This window comes from Calypte anna, chromosome 1 (assembly GCF_003957555.1).
Source record: "Calypte anna isolate BGI_N300 chromosome 1, bCalAnn1_v1.p, whole genome shotgun sequence".
Taxonomy (NCBI): domain Eukaryota; kingdom Metazoa; phylum Chordata; class Aves; order Apodiformes; family Trochilidae; genus Calypte; species Calypte anna.
The window spans coordinates 133,509,294-133,528,405 of NC_044244.1; the positions used below are offsets into that span (position 1 = coordinate 133,509,294).

At 37.6% G+C, this 19,112-nt stretch overlaps 1 protein-coding gene across 1 annotated transcript in view; it reads right to left on the reverse strand.

The window, feature by feature from the left end:
* Positions 1 to 19,112, reverse strand: part of VWA3B (von Willebrand factor A domain containing 3B) — an 86,482-nt gene that overhangs the window by 21,088 nt on the left and 46,282 nt on the right. Inside the window, exons 22-27 of the mRNA XM_030457526.1 lie at positions 17,100 to 17,319; positions 10,330 to 10,450; positions 9,375 to 9,499; positions 8,549 to 8,686; positions 7,890 to 7,987; positions 4,461 to 4,687 (exon numbers count right to left, since the gene is read on the reverse strand). Of these exons, the coding sequence (XP_030313386.1) occupies positions 4,461 to 4,687; positions 7,890 to 7,987; positions 8,549 to 8,686; positions 9,375 to 9,499; positions 10,330 to 10,450; positions 17,100 to 17,319 (929 nt within the window). The remainder of the gene's footprint in view (positions 1 to 4,460; positions 4,688 to 7,889; positions 7,988 to 8,548; positions 8,687 to 9,374; positions 9,500 to 10,329; positions 10,451 to 17,099; positions 17,320 to 19,112) is intronic.

Below are 19,112 nucleotides of genomic sequence, written 5' to 3' on the forward strand. Positions count from 1 at the left end.
GGGAAGAACAACAAGATGTCCCAGTATAGGTTGGGGGCTGACCTGCTGGGGAGCAGTGTAGGTGAAAGAGACCTGGGGGTCCTGGTTGACAAGAAGATGACCATGAGCCAGCAATGTGCCCTTGTGGCCAAGAAGGCCAATGGCATCCTGGGGTGCATTAGAAAGGGTGTGGTTAGTAGGTCAAGAGAGGTTCTCCTCCCCCTCTATTCTGCATTGGTGAGGCCGCACCTGGAGTATTGTGTCCAGTTCTGGGCCCCTCAGTTCAAGAAGGACAGGGAAGTGCTTGAAAGAGTCCAGCGCAGAGCTACTAAGATGATTAAGGGAGTGGAACATCTCCCTTATGAGGGAAGGCTGAGGGAGCTGGGTCTCTTTAGTTTGGAGAAAAGGAGACTGAGGGGTGACCTCATCAATGTTTTCAAATATGTAAGGAGTGAGTGTCAGGGAGATGGAGTTAGGCTCTTCTCAGTAGTGACCAGTGATAGGACAAGGGGTAATGGGTGTAAATTGGAGCATAGGAGGTTCAAGTTGAATATTCGAAAAAATTTTTTTCCTGTAAGGGTGACAGAGCCCTGGAACAGGCTGCCCAGGGAGGTTGTGGAGTCTCCTTCACTGGAGACATTCAAAACCCGTCTGGACACGTTCCTATGTGATGTACTCTAGGTGGCCCTGCTCTGGCAGGGGGGGTTGGACTAGATGGTCTTTCGAGGTCCCTTCCAACCCCTAGGATTCTGTGATTCTGTGATTCTGTGATACTTATCTTCTCTGGCTTGCTGTTAACAATACTGTGTCACTGATAAGTCACTTTTTACAGTCATACCAAATGAGACCACTGACTACTGGCAACCTGCAGGCACAAAACAGTGACACTTGTTATAAATGAATTAATAATAATTCTTTTCAGATTCTGGGAGCAAGACCAGAATGTTTTCTTTCAGCATCTTGGGAAAGTACAGAGAGAAAGCACATGCACTGGGTAGAGAAAATAAACAGTTTGTGAATTGTGTGTGATGGGGAACACTCATTTAACAGCGCATCTTTCATTTTATTCAAGGCAGCAGTATGGCTGAAACATGTATTTCAGAGTCTGAAAAAAATTATCCTTCTTCTCCCCCCCTCTGGCATCCCAGGACATACTTCCTACACCAATGGAACTGCACTTTCTTCCCTTGCACATCTCCATCTTTGATTATTTATGGGGAAAGAGAAAGTTTAAAATACTTTTATCTTTCATTGAGCAGACAACACTGACAGAACAGAGAGTCATTTTGGCCAAGATATAACATGCTATCAGCAGAAAAACAAAAGCTAAATCTGGACACTGTTGGGGAGCCCTTAGCACCACACAGCTGCAGTAAGGAACAGATGCAAGCATAGCTGAATTGACATCAACTGCTTATTAAACAAGCCATGGCCAACAGATGGGAACACTGCTTTATTATGATAGCCTTCACCAAGCACTGAGTGAACTATCTGGAAAATGAGACTGGAAAACAAGTGGGTGCTAAAAATGTGAAATCCTACAGTAGGAAACCCAGCCAATCCACTATACTGCCAGGTGCTACAGCTGTTACACTCTTGAACCCAATATGGAAGAACGAGATTTGCCATAGAAAATGATAGGAAATGATCCCACCTACCCCATATTTGCAGTTACAGTAATTACCAGTGTAATTGCCTTAAGTCACATCTCATTGTAAATGAAAAAGGAGCTATGAGCTCTGTCACCTATGATTTGCTAATACATCAGGCAATGCAGTCTGTCACTGTGTGGCATACCCATCCTTCACTCTGAATTGTTTTCTGATTTAGTTTTTTAGTAGATGACCATTTTCAAAAATCAGCAAGGAAATCACATAAAATGAACATTGATTTTAGGCATTACAAAACAGAGAGAAGAGTAGAAAGACAAGGAGAATAATTTTTCTATAGAAACAAACACATATTTTTTAAAGTATCTATTGAAACAATGATTGCAGTAACTAATGAGAAAGTTAAGTCTTTGTGATCTTGTTCAATCCAATAGTTTTATCTGAGTTACCTAGACAAAGAATAATTGTGTCATGAGCACCTAGTGGGAATCTGTCAGGACTTCTCTCACTCTCTTATAAACACAAAGAACTGACATGATAGGAAGAGCAGGCACACATATTAAAATAATGACTTGTTAAATAAAATAGCTCTGGAATAAATAAGACAAAAATTACTCACCAACTCAATAATAAAGCCTAAATACATTAAACAACTAACACAATTACTTAATCTATATGTACTTCTGTTAACACTTTTGTTTTCCTCTTAACAATCAGGAACATTTTGGCTAAGCACAAACCAAACCACAAATATTCCAAAACAATCCATTGATCCCTACAGGACCCACAGTTCTGCACACCAGTGCAGAGTAAAGTGGGGCAATCACCTTTCTCAGCTGACTGGCAATGCTGTGCTGTGCTTCATGCCCCCTCAGGACTTGGCCCTCCTGGCTGCCAGGGCACACTGTTGGCTCATGTTCAACTTGCCATTGACCAGAACCCCCAGATCCCTTTCTGCAGGGCTGCTCTCCAGCCTCTTGCTCCCCACAGTGTATGTGTATCCAGGGTTACCCTGTCCCAGGTGCAAGATCTGGCACTTCTCTTTGTTAAACTTCATATGACTGGCAATTGCTCAGCACTCTGATCTCTCTAGATCCCTCTGCAGGACCTCTCTGCCCTCAGGAGTGTCAACTGCTCCCCCTTTGGTGTCATCTACAAGCTTAAATAGCAAGCCTTGAAGTCCTGAATCTAAGTCCTTTATGATGACTTAGATTACTTAGATTACTTATTATGATGACTTTTAATATCATCTAGTCACTGTAAAATATATTTAGCTACCAAAGCTAAATTAACTATTAATGGTTTTAAAGGTGTTCAAAATATTTCTCTGAGGTGTTGGCTCTGTTTTTTAAAAAACCTGCCTTAGTTATAAATGATCAAGAAATAATGAAGTATTGAAAATAGCTACTAGGAAAATCAGGTAAGAGATTGCTCTAATCAACATTTGAGTGCTCAACATATGAATCAAGATTTCAGGGTTATGTAAATATCTGAAGATGAAAACAGTATGTTTCAGCTCTCTGATTTTCCCCTTGTAAAACAAAGAAGGGTGTGTAAGTGAAAAGAGATTTAAGCCAAAAAGAAGTGCCATATCCAACATCTTTAGTGTCATAAGAAGAGGACAGAGCACCCTCTTTAGGATGTTTGACCTGCATACCACTTTGGAGTCTTGTGTGAGTCTTGATAGAGTGCTATGAGGTTATTTGGGCAGGATTCAAATGCATGGATGGCCACTGTTCTCAATCTTTCCTTCAACTCGCATGAAATCAGTAACAGGACTTGCTGATCATAATAGCATTGCTTCACATTTACCTAGCATCTGCATCTCAAGATATTCAAGAAAATGAAGTCTGGGATAACTGAGTATTTCCAGGGAAATAGCCCTGCCTGCAGAAGCTGTGGTCTCCCACACAGCTGCAGGACCAGACCAGAACCTCTGCTCTCATAGTTCTGACCACGCCACTTCTAAAATGCAGTGGCACCATAATACCTGTCATAAGCAATGTAAATGGAATTTGTAGACAATCTTTAAATGATGAGTGAGAACATAAAGGAAACTTCAGGGGAGCCAAAACAAGTTGACTGATAACATGAGATTCATTGAATTTACAGTCCATTACTTTTGAAAGTAAATAATTGAGAACCCTTTCCCTAGAAGGGTTGGATCAGATGATTGTTGAGGTCCCTCCCAACCTGACATTCTATGATTCTATTATTCTATAATAATGAAGAGATTGAGAACATTTTTAAAGTAGTACAAGGAAGAACAAGCAAGCATGGATAAAAATCCTCTAATCTTTCCAGTGACTGTATAATCTTCAACATGAAGAGCTGACTGTGGCATATCATGACAAACCTGTATTAGCCCAGGTATCTACTGCAAAGTAATACAGACTATAGATACTGATGCCAACTTTAACTGAGCTAGCTCAGACACTAAAAGCAATTTAACCTCTGAAGCCTTGAGCTCAATATGCTGAAATTTAATGCCTGGAACACAGACATACACCTTTAATCTAGCAACTAACAAACAGCAGAGTGACTGGAATACATACTCTTGCTTACTTGCAGGTACAAAGTTTGGTGTTATTGCATCTCCTCTGCTACTACAAATGTTAGGGAAATTAAGGTAGCATATGCCATAACATGCTTTATTAGTTCTTCCCTTTGCTGAGGAAAATACTGGGAATGATCAGTGTAGAGAATGGCTTCCAAAGGAAGAGAAAGAACCTCACAGAACCCATAGGACATGGGAAAGCAAGCTGGTCTAGCACCACAAATGCAGAAATCCCCTTGTGTGGAGATTAACTGAAGGTCCATCAGATATGTTTAATGCTTAACATTTGTATTTTCCTAGAGCTATTTCTTTACCTTCATATTCTTCTTCATTGCTAGGCAGCAAATTTCTTCCTTTCTGTTTTACTTGCCTTCTGGAGACAAATAAAAAATCACTAGAGTCTAACATCCTCTCCCTGGTATGTTTGTTGTCTTCTGCTCTGCTCTTCTTTTTCTTTTTTCCTTTATCTTCTTTCACAGTATTTTTCTTTGCTACTCCTTCTTCATCTTCCGGAAAGGGCTTTGTGGTCTCTCTGTCCAGGCTAGAAAATCAGACAAGAGAATTCACTAAGCTAAATCCACACATATCATATATTAATTTTAAATCCTTTTTTACATGACACAGATTTCACTTTCCCCCATGTTTCACAGTACTGAAAAGAGAAGGACTTACCACACTTTTGATCATTTGACGGAGCTGTAAATGTCTTACAATACAGATTCCCTTATTTATAAAAGAAGGAAAGAATAACCTACAATACAGCTCTGGACCCTAGTTCTGTCTACCTTTTACTACCCTCAAAAGAATTTGGAAAACACTTGTGGTTTTGGTATGGGCTCAGAGCACACAGTGTTCTAGTTTTCATATGGAATTTGTTAGTTACATTTACAGAGTGTTTGTTCTGTGATAATTATTTATTTCCATTACCATGACAAGAAAACACCCCAAACAGATGCTAGCATCTGATATAAAATTGACAAGGGCTATATTACTACCTATAAAGATTAGTGAATTAAGTATGACCACCAGTATACACCACACAAGCATCAAAAGGCAATCAAAAAGAACCCAGGGCTGAAGAATTAGCCAAGATATTGTAATAGATCTCTGTTCACTGTGGACTCCTTGTCAACAGTGAAACCTGGGCTGTTCCTTTTACTTTTTTTTCCCCTTACTTCTATAAGGCTAGTAGGCAAGGATTGTCTCTTTAAGCATGGAATAGCATATTGCATGCAAAATTTTTGTTTTCTTTCTGATTAGGCCATACCCTGAATACTGTGTTCAGTTTTGGGACTCTCACTACAAGAACATTGGGTTGTTGGAGCTTGTCCTGAGAAGAACAATGAAGCTGGAAGGCTTTGGAGCATGAAACTTAAAAGGAGTGGCTAAGGGAACTGAAGTTGTTTAGTCTGGACAAGAGGAGGCTAACAGGAGAACTTATTGCTCTCTACAATTCCCTGAAAGGAGGTTGTAGTTATGTGGGGGTTGCTGACAGGATAAGAGGAAATGGCACTAGGGGAGCTTTGGATTGGATATTAGGAAAAAATTTCTTTACTGAAGAGTGGTCAGGCATTGGAATAGGCTGCCCAGGGAAGTGGTGGGGTCATCATACCAGATGTTAAAAAAAAAGATGTGGACGTGGCACATCAGGACATGGTTTATTTGGCTGGCAGTGTTGGGTCGACAGTTGGATTTGATGATCTTAGAAGTCTTTTCCAATCTTAATGATTTTATGATAAAATTATGATTCTACTTTGTTTCTATTCAACAGTGTCAACACATTCCCATTAGATCTGTGTACACCCTTGAGCAATGTGCTGCACTGTCCCCATCTGATAAGTATGACATGGGAGCTGGGTACATATTTCAGAACATAAGTTTCAAAGGAAAGCACAATTCCATGACCTCTAAAAGGCAGGGGCTCTGCTGGAAACTCCAGATCTGCCATATGAAGCATTGCCATAGCATTGCTAATATTAGTAACTGATTAATATGTAACTAATGAAACACCTTCAAACCATTTCATCTACCAACAGTCCTGGCTCACTGGGGACATCCCAGATGATTGGAAATTGGCGAATGTCACGCCAATCCACAAAAAGGGACGGAAAGAGGACCCAGGAAACTACAGGCCCGTCAGCCTGACCTCAGTGCCTGGCAGGGTCATGGAACAGATCATCCTCAGTGTAATCACACAGCACCTGCAGGATGGGCAAGGGATCAGACCCAGCCAGCATGGGGTTAGGAAGGGCAGGTCCTGCCTGACCAACCTGATCTCCTTTTATGATCAGGTGACCCGTCTGGTGGATGAGGGGAGGGCTGTGGATGTGGTCTACCTGGACTTCAGCAAGGCCTTTGACACTGTCTCACACAGCATCCTCCTGAAAAAACTGTCAGCCCGTGGCTTGGACAGGAGCACCCTGTGCTGGGTTAGGAACTGGCTGGAGGGCCGGGCCCAGAGAGTGGTGGTGAACGGGGCTGCATCCAGTTGGCAGCCGGTCACTAGTGGTGTCCCCCAGGGATCAGTGTTGGGCCCAGTTCTGTTCAATATCTTCACTGATGATCTAGATGAGGGGATTGAGTCCATCATCAGCAAATTCGCAGACAACACTAAGCTGGGGGGAAGTGTCGATCAGCTGGAAGGCAGGAGGGCTCTGCAGAGGGACCTGAACAGACTGGAGAGCTGGGCTGATTCCAATGGGATGAGGTTTAACACGGCCAAGTGCCGGGTCCTGCACTTTGGCCACAACAACCCCATGCAGTGCTACAGGCTGGGGACAGAGTGGCTGGAGAGCAGCCAGGCAGAAAGGGACCTGGGAGTCTGGATTGACAGGAAGCTGAACATGAGCCAGCAGTGTGCCCAGGTGGCCAAGAAAGCCAATGGCATCCTGGCCTGTATCAGGAACAGCGTCGCCAGCAGGTCCAAGGAAGTGATTCTGCCCCTGTACTCAGCCCTGGTGAGGCCACACCTCGAGTACTGTGTCCAGTTCTGGGCCCCCCAGTTCAGGAAGGATATCAAGGTCCTGGAGCAGGTCCAGAGGAGGGCAACCAGGCTGGTGAAGGGACTCGAGCACAGATCCTATGAGGAGAGGCTGAGGGAGCTGGGGCTGTTCAGCCTGGAGAAGAGGAGGCTCAGGGGAGACCTCATCACTCTCTACAACTCCTTGAAAGGAGGGGGTAGCCAGGGGGGGGTTGGTCTCTTTTCCCAGGCAACTCTCAGCAAGACAAGAGGGCATGGTCTTAAGTTGTGCCGGGGGAGGTTTAAGTTGGATATTAGAAAGAATTTCTTTACAGAGAGGGTGATCAGGCATTGGAATGGGCTGCCCAGGGAAGTAGTGGATTCTCCGTCCCTGGAGATATTTAAAAAGAGACTGGATGTGGCACTCAGTGCCATAGTCTAGCAACCGCAACGGTGGTAAAAGGGTTGGACTCGATGATCTCTGAGGTCTCTTCCAACCCATATCTTTCTATGATTACATCCCACCAATATTTCCAAAATTAAAATAGGGCAATAAATTGCCAGTTAATAAAATGATAGGACAGACAGTTAATGCTCTTCTAATTGACACACCTGTGGATCAGATCATTTGGTTACATGCATCATTTGGTTAGAGCAAGCTAATTCATGACAACTTTAGTTAGAGTACTATCTATGAAAAACTGACAGCATACATGAATCTAAAGTGTAACATTTGGGATCCATATAAAATAAATTCGCTATTTTTAGGTTCAAGAATACTCACGTCACATACTCCACCATCTGCATAACTCTTATGTATCGACAGGAAAAGTCATACTTAGTTTGGCTGATTTTAATTAGCTCACTTCTTAAACAGTGTTCCTGTAATAATGCAATTAACATTCATGTAACTTAAATCTAAATCTCAGGAACAATGAAGAAATACATGTATAAAAAATCCAACTATTTTAATGTCACTGTAGTCAGTTTCTAAGGACTAAAGATAAAAGTTCCAAATACAAAATACATTTCTTAATATGCAGTACAAAAAATGTAAATAACAATGCACTATGAAAAAATGTAAAATTATCATACTGGCTTACGAACAAACAAATAGACATAATTAAATGAACTGAAGACTATACTGACTATGATAAAACCTCCTACGTTTCTCATTTTAGCAGCATTGAGCTTGTGAAAGCCACCAAACGGATTATGGGGGAATGTCAGAGTAAGACTTAATAAATTATCCCACTGAATTTCTCAGTACGTGTCTATTATGTGAGCTCTTCACTGAGCCCTGAAATCTGACTTCCTCCAGCTAGCTGGAGACAGGGACTGGGACTGTGAGTTCACCACCCTGAAAAATTTTATCTGTCTTATCAGAAACAGAACAATATCAATACCATTGCCATGTTGGTGTATTCTCCTGGGTGTACTTACTTTCCTATTGTTGAACATCAGAACAGTGTAGAGTTTACCACCTATTTCCACCCTCTTTGGTGTTGCTATGACAATGGCAGGTGCATAATATTCATTTCCTCTCTGTGTCCCAGTTTTGGCAAACACATAGTCTCCAACCTACATACATAAAAGGTAAATATTTAAGATAGTTTATGGGGATCATCATTCTAACATGCTTCTAAAGCTTCCATGCTTTAATATGGATTTTTCAAAGAAAAGAAGATTTTTTTCCTTAAACGTATCAGTAATTCACAATTTCCACTGAATCAGGGACAACACAAAGTGAAAACAAAGCACAGAGCCCTACCAAATGTGCCATGGTTCAACTAGCTAGCAAACACTGAGGAAGCTCTTTCAACTCTTCAGCCCCTTAAATTTCACACAAATTGATGTGCTTTTAGTAAGCTGTTAAACCAACCTTGGGAATTTCAGGGACTTCCATACGTAACTGACTTATTCATAGTAATTTTAAAAATTAACACAAAAGTCATAATGTTCTCTCAAAATCTTCAGACCTTGTCTAGAATTGAGTGGTCCCCTTGCAGAATACCAGAAATTACCTGATCAAGATTTGCCATCATTTCAAAGGGAAAAAAAGGCTCTTATCTCATTTTACATGTAACAAAAAAACTACAAAAAAAGTTTTTTGTATTCACAGAATCACAGAATATCACAGTTGGAAGACCTCTTAGATCTCTTAAACCTTTAAAAGATTTTAAAATCATCTATTCTTTATTCTACGTGTGACCAAATGCACAGAATTAGACATACATATTTGCTTTCATAAAAAAATAGGATTTTTCACCTGCAGATATGGGCATGGCATAGCACCTCCCACAGGTATAGTGAACTTCACAGGTACAATACAGGTTCCCCCATTCTTGAAATCAACAAGTGCACAGGTAGAACTGATATTCTTTATCACAGTTCCTAAAAAAACAACATCATAAAATATTCAAATTATTTATCTTTTACCCCTTGAGGAAATTTTCTTTAAAAATCCTATAAGCTGTCACACATCACTAAGATCAAACATATCTATACTATACATTCTTCATTTTAATTTAGCCAGGGTAAGCTGTGCTTATAGATATAAACAGAGAAATTCATACCTGTAATACAGTCTTAGTAACCATAATGCCATAAAAATAAAAATAGGAATGATTTTTCAAGCCCAGGTCTGAAAGTTGTAAGCTCATCAGGTTGATGATTGTTGACATGAATGAAAAGGAAACTATTACCACAGCTAAATGTTAAATTTATATTTGTAATTTTAAAAGGCAGATAAGTAAAGGTAACACAAAAATAACCACACATACACACACACACATCATTTTAAATGAAACAGCAGAAAACAAATTTGCCTACTAATCACTACGGCTGAAAACTCAACAAAAAGACAGAAGCATTTAGTAAGTTCTTTGAACACAAGCAAAAGCTTGGCTTTTGCCAAATAATCAAATAAATATTTAAGGAAGTTATCAAACAGAGATATTTTTCATATACTTAATTACTTAAAAGGATTTCCTTCACACTCCTCTTATATTCTCTATGAATTTATTATTGCTTGCTACCTTTACAAAATGTGTGTCTTTCTATAAATGTATACATGTGCACACACAAGGTATATATTTATTCTTCATTAATATGTACGTGTAATATTAAATCTGATTAAGAAGTAGCTAATTACAATCAGAACATATGTTTTATCCATATTGAGAAACTATAAAACATATTTAAATTGTGGAAAAAATATATACCTGGATAATAAAATCCTGTGACATCTGATCTTGCAATCACCTTTTGGCTTTTGTGAGTCCCAGATAGTCGGCCTTTTGGTCTTTTTTTAGACTTTGACTTCATGGTTTCTTCCTGAAGTTTCTGAAATTTAATACAGTAATTTTTTTCCACAACACCTAGGCCAGTCAACCTCAGTCTATCATTTGGAATTATCTAATTAAAAATTTAGGCAATGTAATGATGACTGCTGCAAATAAACTGGATTTCCAGTAAACTGGAATTATATTAAACATTCAAAATAGTAAAAAAAAGAGGAAGCAATGCTGCAGGAAGTACTCATGGATAAAATGGTCTAAGTGTTCTCACTGTAAAATCCTGTTTTACACCATAATAACAATACCTATATTTTCATGTGCTCAGATGGAAATTTACCTTGATGCCTTATGGCTCTGGCTGCCATTTTCTTAGAAAAAATTTTAAAAATTTGCACAATTCATATTTAAGGTTGAAGTAAGGAAAAAAATCAAGGGATTTTGCAAAATTTTGTCCGGTTGACTCTTCATAACAATCTTATTTTTATTAAAAGTATCTCCCTGTATAAAATGATTTATTTTTAAAAAATCAAATATAGAATCAAATTATTATTACTTTTTTATAAACTTGAAGTGCCTGGAAAAAAAATGTTAATTTACAAACTATAAATTCAAAATTTAATTTTCAGCAGTTTCGAAACATTCAAGCTTAGCAAAAGATACACCACATTTTCCAGAGCTGGTACTGTCTATCTTTTGCTCTGCTAGTTTGGGTTCTTGACTCACTAATTCACCTCTCTGGGTGGCAGCTCCCCAGACTACAGCTCCTGTAAAACACCACAGCCACACAGAACACTGGAGCTTGCTGTTGATTTGCTCACACATAATTCTGTAGTGCCGTGCACCAGATGGTGAGAAGAGAAATCCCAATGGGGCTCTATGTGGACTCTCAATTCCTAGATGAAATCAGTGACTGCAATTAGAAGTAACTGAATGAAGAGTGCAAAAGCACAATGGATCTCTCATAACTGAGCCAGGGGTCTGTGGGAAACACAATGTGTGAAGAACAGTCAGAGAGTCACAAATCATAGGTTTTCTGTGTTAAAATATGCCATTGGGCTTTCTGAGCTTCTGCCTTCTTTAAAGTCACCGTATTCTGTTACCTTAAAGCCTTTTATATCTCACATTACCATTTTATGGAGCCTCAGTGTTATTTGCCTTTAAACTAAATCATGCTCCCAAAACTCTTTTTTTCTAGAAGGCATAATTTCTTCCCATTCAGGGCATCTTTCTTACATGAAGTTTTGAGAGGATCAGGTTATTAGGCGTACATGTCAGAATGTGAAAAAACACTTTATATTTTGTTTTTCTGAGAAAATTGATAACATGAAAACATTTTAGTTCCAATATTAAAAATATGTAAACCAAATGTTTTTATAAGTACATTTTAATAATCCTCTAGAATAACAATATCACTTATATTTACAATAGTAAATTAATGATTGAAAAAAATCTGTTATTGTCTCCACACTACTGCTCACAATAATGCTTCTAAACAGCCATTAGAAGTTTGGAAAATTAACTAAATAATCATTCCCATTGATTTTTAAAACACATATTTATATCCTCCCTTAGAAACAATTTGTAAGCATCCATCTCTTATATGGTTCACTTGAATCACGAAAAGACAGCCTGAAATTTCAACCTTTTCTACAGAACTACACATTGTTGTGAAAAACAACCATAACTCACAGACTAAATCCCTGCTTCCCAGGGTGTGTCTTACCTGCTTCCTTGTATGAAGACATTTTTTCTTCCTATAATGATGTTCCCTAACAGTCAATATTGATAGAAAAGATATGAATAAATTTGACTAAATTGTTTTCTCTCAATTTCACTGTAACTATCACAAAGTCTCTTTTTCCAATTTCCCACAACAAACATCCCTAAAAAAAAAGTCCTAAGAATAAGCAAACACTCACACAAAAATGCAAAGAGATATTTTAAAGGGGAGATATGTGGATGGTTTCTAGCACATTCTTAACCCCTATATAATATAAAGAATTTATAGAATATAGTCTGAACAGCAGTGAAGTACAACCTAACAAGGGCTGATTTAAGTGCAAAGACTTGCACCTTCATAGACGCAAGTAGGTATTTGGGTAAACCACTTACTTAGCTCCTCTGGCTCCAAAGGAACAGCTGCTTCTGAATATTTATTATAAACTAATTTGTAATGCTTGACTAATAACTTGGGCAACTTCCATCACTCTCCATAATCCAAATACTAAAGACTGAGCAGGCATCCACAATGAGGATGCTGAGTCCTGTAGAATTCAGGTGGCTTAGAAACATGGCCTAAATTCAAATCCATCTTTCCCACCTTTCACACAGCCTTTAGGTGTTCAGTGCACCTGATTGGGGCATTTTTGGAAAGCCTGTTCCTGGGATATCATTCCCCAGTTTTTCTATTACAAAAGAGCCCCTTCTGATTCTCAGGGATTTTTACTTGTGTAGCTATGCTTCTGCTCAAGGCAATGCATTAAGCCACAGGAGACTTTGGAGAATTTGACAAAATGTTTCTAGGTAACTAAAACTTTTTTTGTTGCTGTGGTATTTGGGATGCTTGTTTTGCACTGTCTCCCTAAAGAGAACCAAAAGCAAAGACAGGGGATGCCAAGCTGTTTAAGAAACATATGAATGCAAAAAAAGGTTATCAACAGACAGAGATTCATGATCCTTAAACAGTGAGGAATACTCAGAAGTGTAAGAATTAGGCCACCAGAAAATAGAAGAAAGTGCCTAGGGAAACCCTTATTTCCATACTTGCAAAGAATTAAGTCTCAGCTATAAATATTTCATTAGGAATAAAATAATGAATTGTGTATGAAATACATTTTTCAGGAAGAACAGACTCAGTGAGCCACTAGAGGTCCCTTTCCACCCAAATAACTATGCATTACAAAACACATTATGCTTGTTCACTTTTTAAAGTTATTTTTGTCACAAGATGACCATTCAACAGGGTCACAAACCCTGTTGTTTAACAAACAAGCAACAGCCTTGCACATTCAAGATCATCATATTGGAAATGTATTACTTTAAAAAGTATATTCTTAGTGAGAATGGATCCTTAGTGATAAATGAATCTTCATCTCTCTGCAGAACCTGAAATCCATTCCTGTGCAGACACAGAAATATTTAAGATGAGATTACATGTTCTCCATCACTCTCAAAGGCCTGATTGTGACACTTAGGGAAATAAATACTTTACAAGAAAATGTTACAGCCATCAACAGAATGCACCAAAGTGTCCTGGAAGCTATCATGCTTGGAGAATAGTAATGCCATGACCCCAACATACCTGAGATGATCTAATATGCCAAGTGGCTAAGGGACCTTGAAAAAGTCCTTTTACCAAGTGACATAATGTTGTAAATAGCTTTATAATTCAGTGAGAAAAAAAACACAGTAAAAGAAATTATTCAAAATGTAACACAGATACAATATTTTAAGTCAAACCAGTTACTTATTAGGTAAAAATAAAAAAAAAAAAATTAAAAAAATTTAAAAAAACAAAGCAAAGAAATAAAAATACCCAGCAACAAAACAAAGTAAATTATACATTCCTCATTTCTAATATCTTTACATGAAAGCTGAGTGCCAGCCTGAAGAGGAAGATTTTTTTTCAACCTATGCTTTAATCTTTAAAGCAAAAGGAACTGGGTAAACAGTGTAAAATACAGTCTATAATTAGTCCTCCAGGCTAGATAATTGGGTAATCATCAACATTCAGTATTTTATATTTTGCCTGATAATAACTAAACATGTTGGCTCATTTCCCAAGGCATTTGCTTCTTGCACCATTAGAGGCCTTCAGGCATCCCACTGCCCTGTGCAGATGGATGTCTCCTTCATTCTCCTCCACTGGCACACACTGCCTTTCACAGATACGTGCAAACACAGCAGCCTGAACATAACTCCCAGAGGTCAGAGCACAGAGAGAGGAAAACCAGACCATTACTTCTGTTGTAGGCTTAAACAGAAAGCTCCTGTAGCAAAAACATCCAAAAAGGACTACCAATTCTTCTAAGAAGTTGTGAAAGTATTTAGGAACCCTTAAAACTGAAAAACTAAGGGGTTTTATTTTGAATGTATTGAAAAAAAAAATTCAACAGGCAATTTAAAAGTCTGCTTTGCTAAGTAGACCTCCAGGATTATTGTGATTTTTTCTCATGACTACAAATTCATTCAGTGTCATATCAGCTATTTCCTTGATATAATGCATTTCAGCTGGCAGTTTGATTTTTTTATACAATTTTGTAGACAGATGTCACAACTGGAAAAACCTCTGACAGCATTTTTAAAAGGCTCCACATTTTTTTTTGCATTTTGTTTTTCATGTTTTTTGTCACTGTTCCTTCTGTCTCATAAACAGAATTCTAATTACATCTGCGATGCTGTCTCTCACTCTTAAAACCTTTCAGTTGCAGATTAGCAATTACTGAAGATGGTGCTCTGATTAGGCTCCTAAAGCAGGTTGACTCAGGATAAGCGATTGCACAATGTTAATCACATCATGACTGAGAGAACACATTTATTGGTTCAAGGAAACAGTAAAATTCAGTCAACAAACAAAACATGAATATGTTGCTGTTGCTCTTGTATTGGAACATTATATGGTAGAGGTTAATTAAAACCAAAACAGCTGCATTAGCTAAATTGTATTTTCCAACTAACATAAAACAAATCAAGATCATCTTGTCTTTGGAAGACATAAAAATGTTTTCAAACATACAGTCTTAATGGAAAAAAATTCTCAAAAGCTACAGAAAACTGAATGTGATGGTTTCCATAATCATGTATTTTCATATATGTCCTGTGTTATCATAATATATTCTATTCATTTTAACACAAATATTTTTTTATATTTTACATCATAAGATGTAAAAGGCCATAGATCATCATGAAAACTATTGTTGATCTCAATTAAGAGAGAGGTATATTTCACTCAAGGAATGTCTAAATAAAAAAAAGACTTTGGGTATTCTCTGGTAAGCAGAGTATATGGATACTTGGCATAATTTACAATTGTAAATTCCCATTCACTGCTGAGAACTCATGGTATAGATTTGTATTGTGCTTACTTGAGTGTCACTTAGCTTACCTCTTCAAACTGTATGTATGTGTATAAAGATATATGTGTACACACATATACCTGGATACATGCACATGCAGATATCAGGGCAAAAATCTCCTATTACCATCATTTGATTACACTTCCTACATAGCATAAAAGCATAAAACTTCCCTCAGCATTCACTGCAACTGGGACAACCACACCTTCAAATTCAGAGTAGCTTCCCTCATTCAATGATATATAACAATGAGAAAAAAAAAGGAATACATAAACATATGATCTTTATGACTACTTCTCTGTTTGTTTTTACTTACCCTCAATTAGAACTTATCAGTCTGAGAAAATATTTCTTATCAACTTCCTTATTAACTTCCCAGAGAGCTTATTTTACTATTACTATAGTACTACTCTACCCACACAGAAAGTCTGAGAAGGCAGCAACACTCTTTGTGAAACACTGTTTCATGAAACTTCTAGACAAAAAACTTGAAACAGAATAAGAGAAATGGATTGGCTTTTTAGAGTCTGTCTTTCCATTGGGGAAGATTAAATAGCTTCTAAAAATTTCAAAGTCTGTTCTTCATTTGCCTGAGAATTCATATTCATATCTTGAAAGTAAAAACATGAATGTACTCTCAATTAATTTTCAATAATGTTCTGAAAGAGTGAAAATAATTATAGGTGAATATAACTTTGTAACCTAAGATATGCTTTCTGACCATATAATTCACCACAGAAAAAGCTAAAATGAAAACATACATCCTCTCTATGATTATGGAAGCCTAACATAATTTACTAGCCTTATTTTTACACTTGTTCCTTCAAATATTTCCACAGGCATTAAATTAAACTTTTAAATAGCACTCCAAGTAAAAGAAGAGGTTCATCTGGGGGACATATATATCTCAGTCAAAAATCATGAACTTCAAACCACAGTTCCAGAGTAGTTAGACTTCTTTCTGCTAATGTATTAATGGAGTGGAGAGAGCACTCTGGCTCACCAAAAGTAGGTGTCCTCTTCAGGATGAACTCCAGATGCCAGTGACTGTTCACAACACTGTGAGATCAACCACCAGTTTATGTATGCCTACATTCTATGGACAGCTAAATTTTAGAGTCTGAGTATGAAGCCAAATGTCTTAGAAGATCTACCTTCTCTTGTAAGAAAAATCAGTCTTGAAGAACAAAGATACCACAGAAGAATACAGTGAATTTTTTCTGACATCACAAGTAATTTTACTCTCATTGTTAGATATGGGAATAATCTAACCATAAATCTTGTATCATAATTACATTTAATACTCTCTTCTTTCTTTTCTTCAATACATAGCTCTGCTGTTGTTGCAGAGGATAAAGATACTTCTTTCAGATTTGTTTCTAAGAGGTTCAATTTCTGTGGCTCAGCTTCAGAATTTCCGCTTCCCTAGTACTTCAAAAGTCTTGGAAAGCTTGCTCTCTTTTAACTACCCTTTTTTTTCTATTAATTTGTTTAGCCTTATGCTAAATGCCTATTTTACCAGCTATCATCATATAACAAAATAATCAGGAGGGAAAAATTCAGGAGCAATATTCAGTAGGGAAAAATCTTTTCCAATCTTATTATTATTATTACTGTTACCTTTTTACTGTTGCTCATCTGTGATTCTGAGATTTTCTCAGTCTCCTTTTTAACAGCTTTCTGAAGATCAGAGGCTTGTTGTTTATATGTTAATGCTGCCAATATCTCATCTTCTAACAATACTACATCTTCACAGGAAATTGGCCATCCCAGATTCTCTAAAGATTCCAGTAAAGCTTCTTTATGTTGCATATATTGAACTGGCCCATCCTCTTTAAATCTTAATTAAAAAAAAAATGAAATCACAAGCAGGGAAAAATTTAATTTTGGCAGTGCTTTGCAAATAGAATCATAAAGCATAAAGGCAGAATAAAAAGTCAGATTCATCTGATCTGTCTTCTGCATTTCATTCAGCTACTGCTGTGTTTAGTCAATCAGCCACTTCTGTCTTAGCCATATCTAAGTGATCTACAAATTCAAGTGGCCAAATATAGATGTCTGATGCCATTTTACATGTCCTAGAATATGTTAGGCATCAATAAAGAACCTGCAGGTACAAATGAGAAATTACTGAAATCTCTGTCTCTTCAATACCAGCTAGGGTTAAGTTGCACAAGCCTATTTTAGGTTCCAGTTTGCAACATCAGCCTTGATGGATCACACAAAAAAGAGACAATCTCCTGTGATTTATTCCTCTGTCAGTCCTGCACTGCTCAGTTTCAAGCAGTGGCCAGGAGTTTGCTTCCATCCATGGTTCAGATCATGTCCATGTTCATTAGACCAAAGAGCCAAATGAAGCTGCACACTGAAGGTAATTATACACTGAAAGGTGAGTAAGATAACAGTCATCTTCTCAATAAAAACAAAACTGAATCCTCCAAACTCCAGAACAGGTAGAATTATTTACATCCCCAGTTGAAAGTAACATACTTTTTTTTTCATACTACTCAAAACCAACTCTCTTATGGAGAGAGCTCTACAGCTTTGCCAACATTAAGAAAATGTGAGATCTGGAACTGGGGAGAGTTATGTAAGTGCCTACAACACATATAACCTTAGTGATCCCTCCGCCTGGTCCTACTCTTTGTCACTGATTATCTCTTTAGTCCTCTCAGAACTGCTTTGTATTGAAATTAAACTGAATGATACAGTTATTTAAACAGATTTTTTTGTCTATTAACTGAATACATTCTTACTATACAGTCAATGTCAAGCGACCTTATCTCCCAAGCTGGATCTCTCAAGCATTTTGAAAACAAGCACAATATTACCACTTGTCTAGTAAATGTCATTTTCCCTGGTATATGAGATAACATTTTAATATACACTAGTGAATCAGAAAGTTCCTCAACTAATTATTTCAGGGCTTCATTGTCAAATTTAGACTTTGCTTATTACTCTCTCTTTCCCAATTAATAATTTTGAAACTATGTTGTCATCTATTTTTAATTCATTAATATGTCCATTCAAGTCCTAAATTTAGAAGCAAACTCTATCAAATATTTCAGCTTCTACGCACCAACAATAACAATTTTATATGCCCCTTTAGCAATAGATGTATGACTGCTGTGAATTTTTTTCCTTATATAAATAATTGGCCATCCATCACAAAAAGTAAAATATTTTGGATACCACCCTGTCACCCTTCTGCACTCCACAACTTACTGTCTATCAACAGACACGTATTTTCTTTTTTTCAATTATATGCTGTTCTGTTTTTCAACAGCCTCTGCTTCTCTGCATGAGAATGGGTTTTTAGTTCTTATTGTTGATAGAGCTGCATAATTTTTGCTCATTACCTTATATTTTCTTTAAAGTATTCCAGCTTTTATTCCCCTTTTTCTGCCTAGGAATATTTCATGCCCGTTCAGTTTTCACTAACTGTTCAACTTCATGTTGTTCTTTAAAGTAAACAGGTGCTAACTTCATTGATGTCAGTCCTGTTTATACACTCACTAGTTTTCCCAATCAGTATACAAAACCGAGGTAGCTTAAGCAGTAGATACTTTCAGTGTGAGACAAAGTTCCAGCACGTGTTGTAAAGTTGTTTATATTCTATTTTCCAGATGAGAG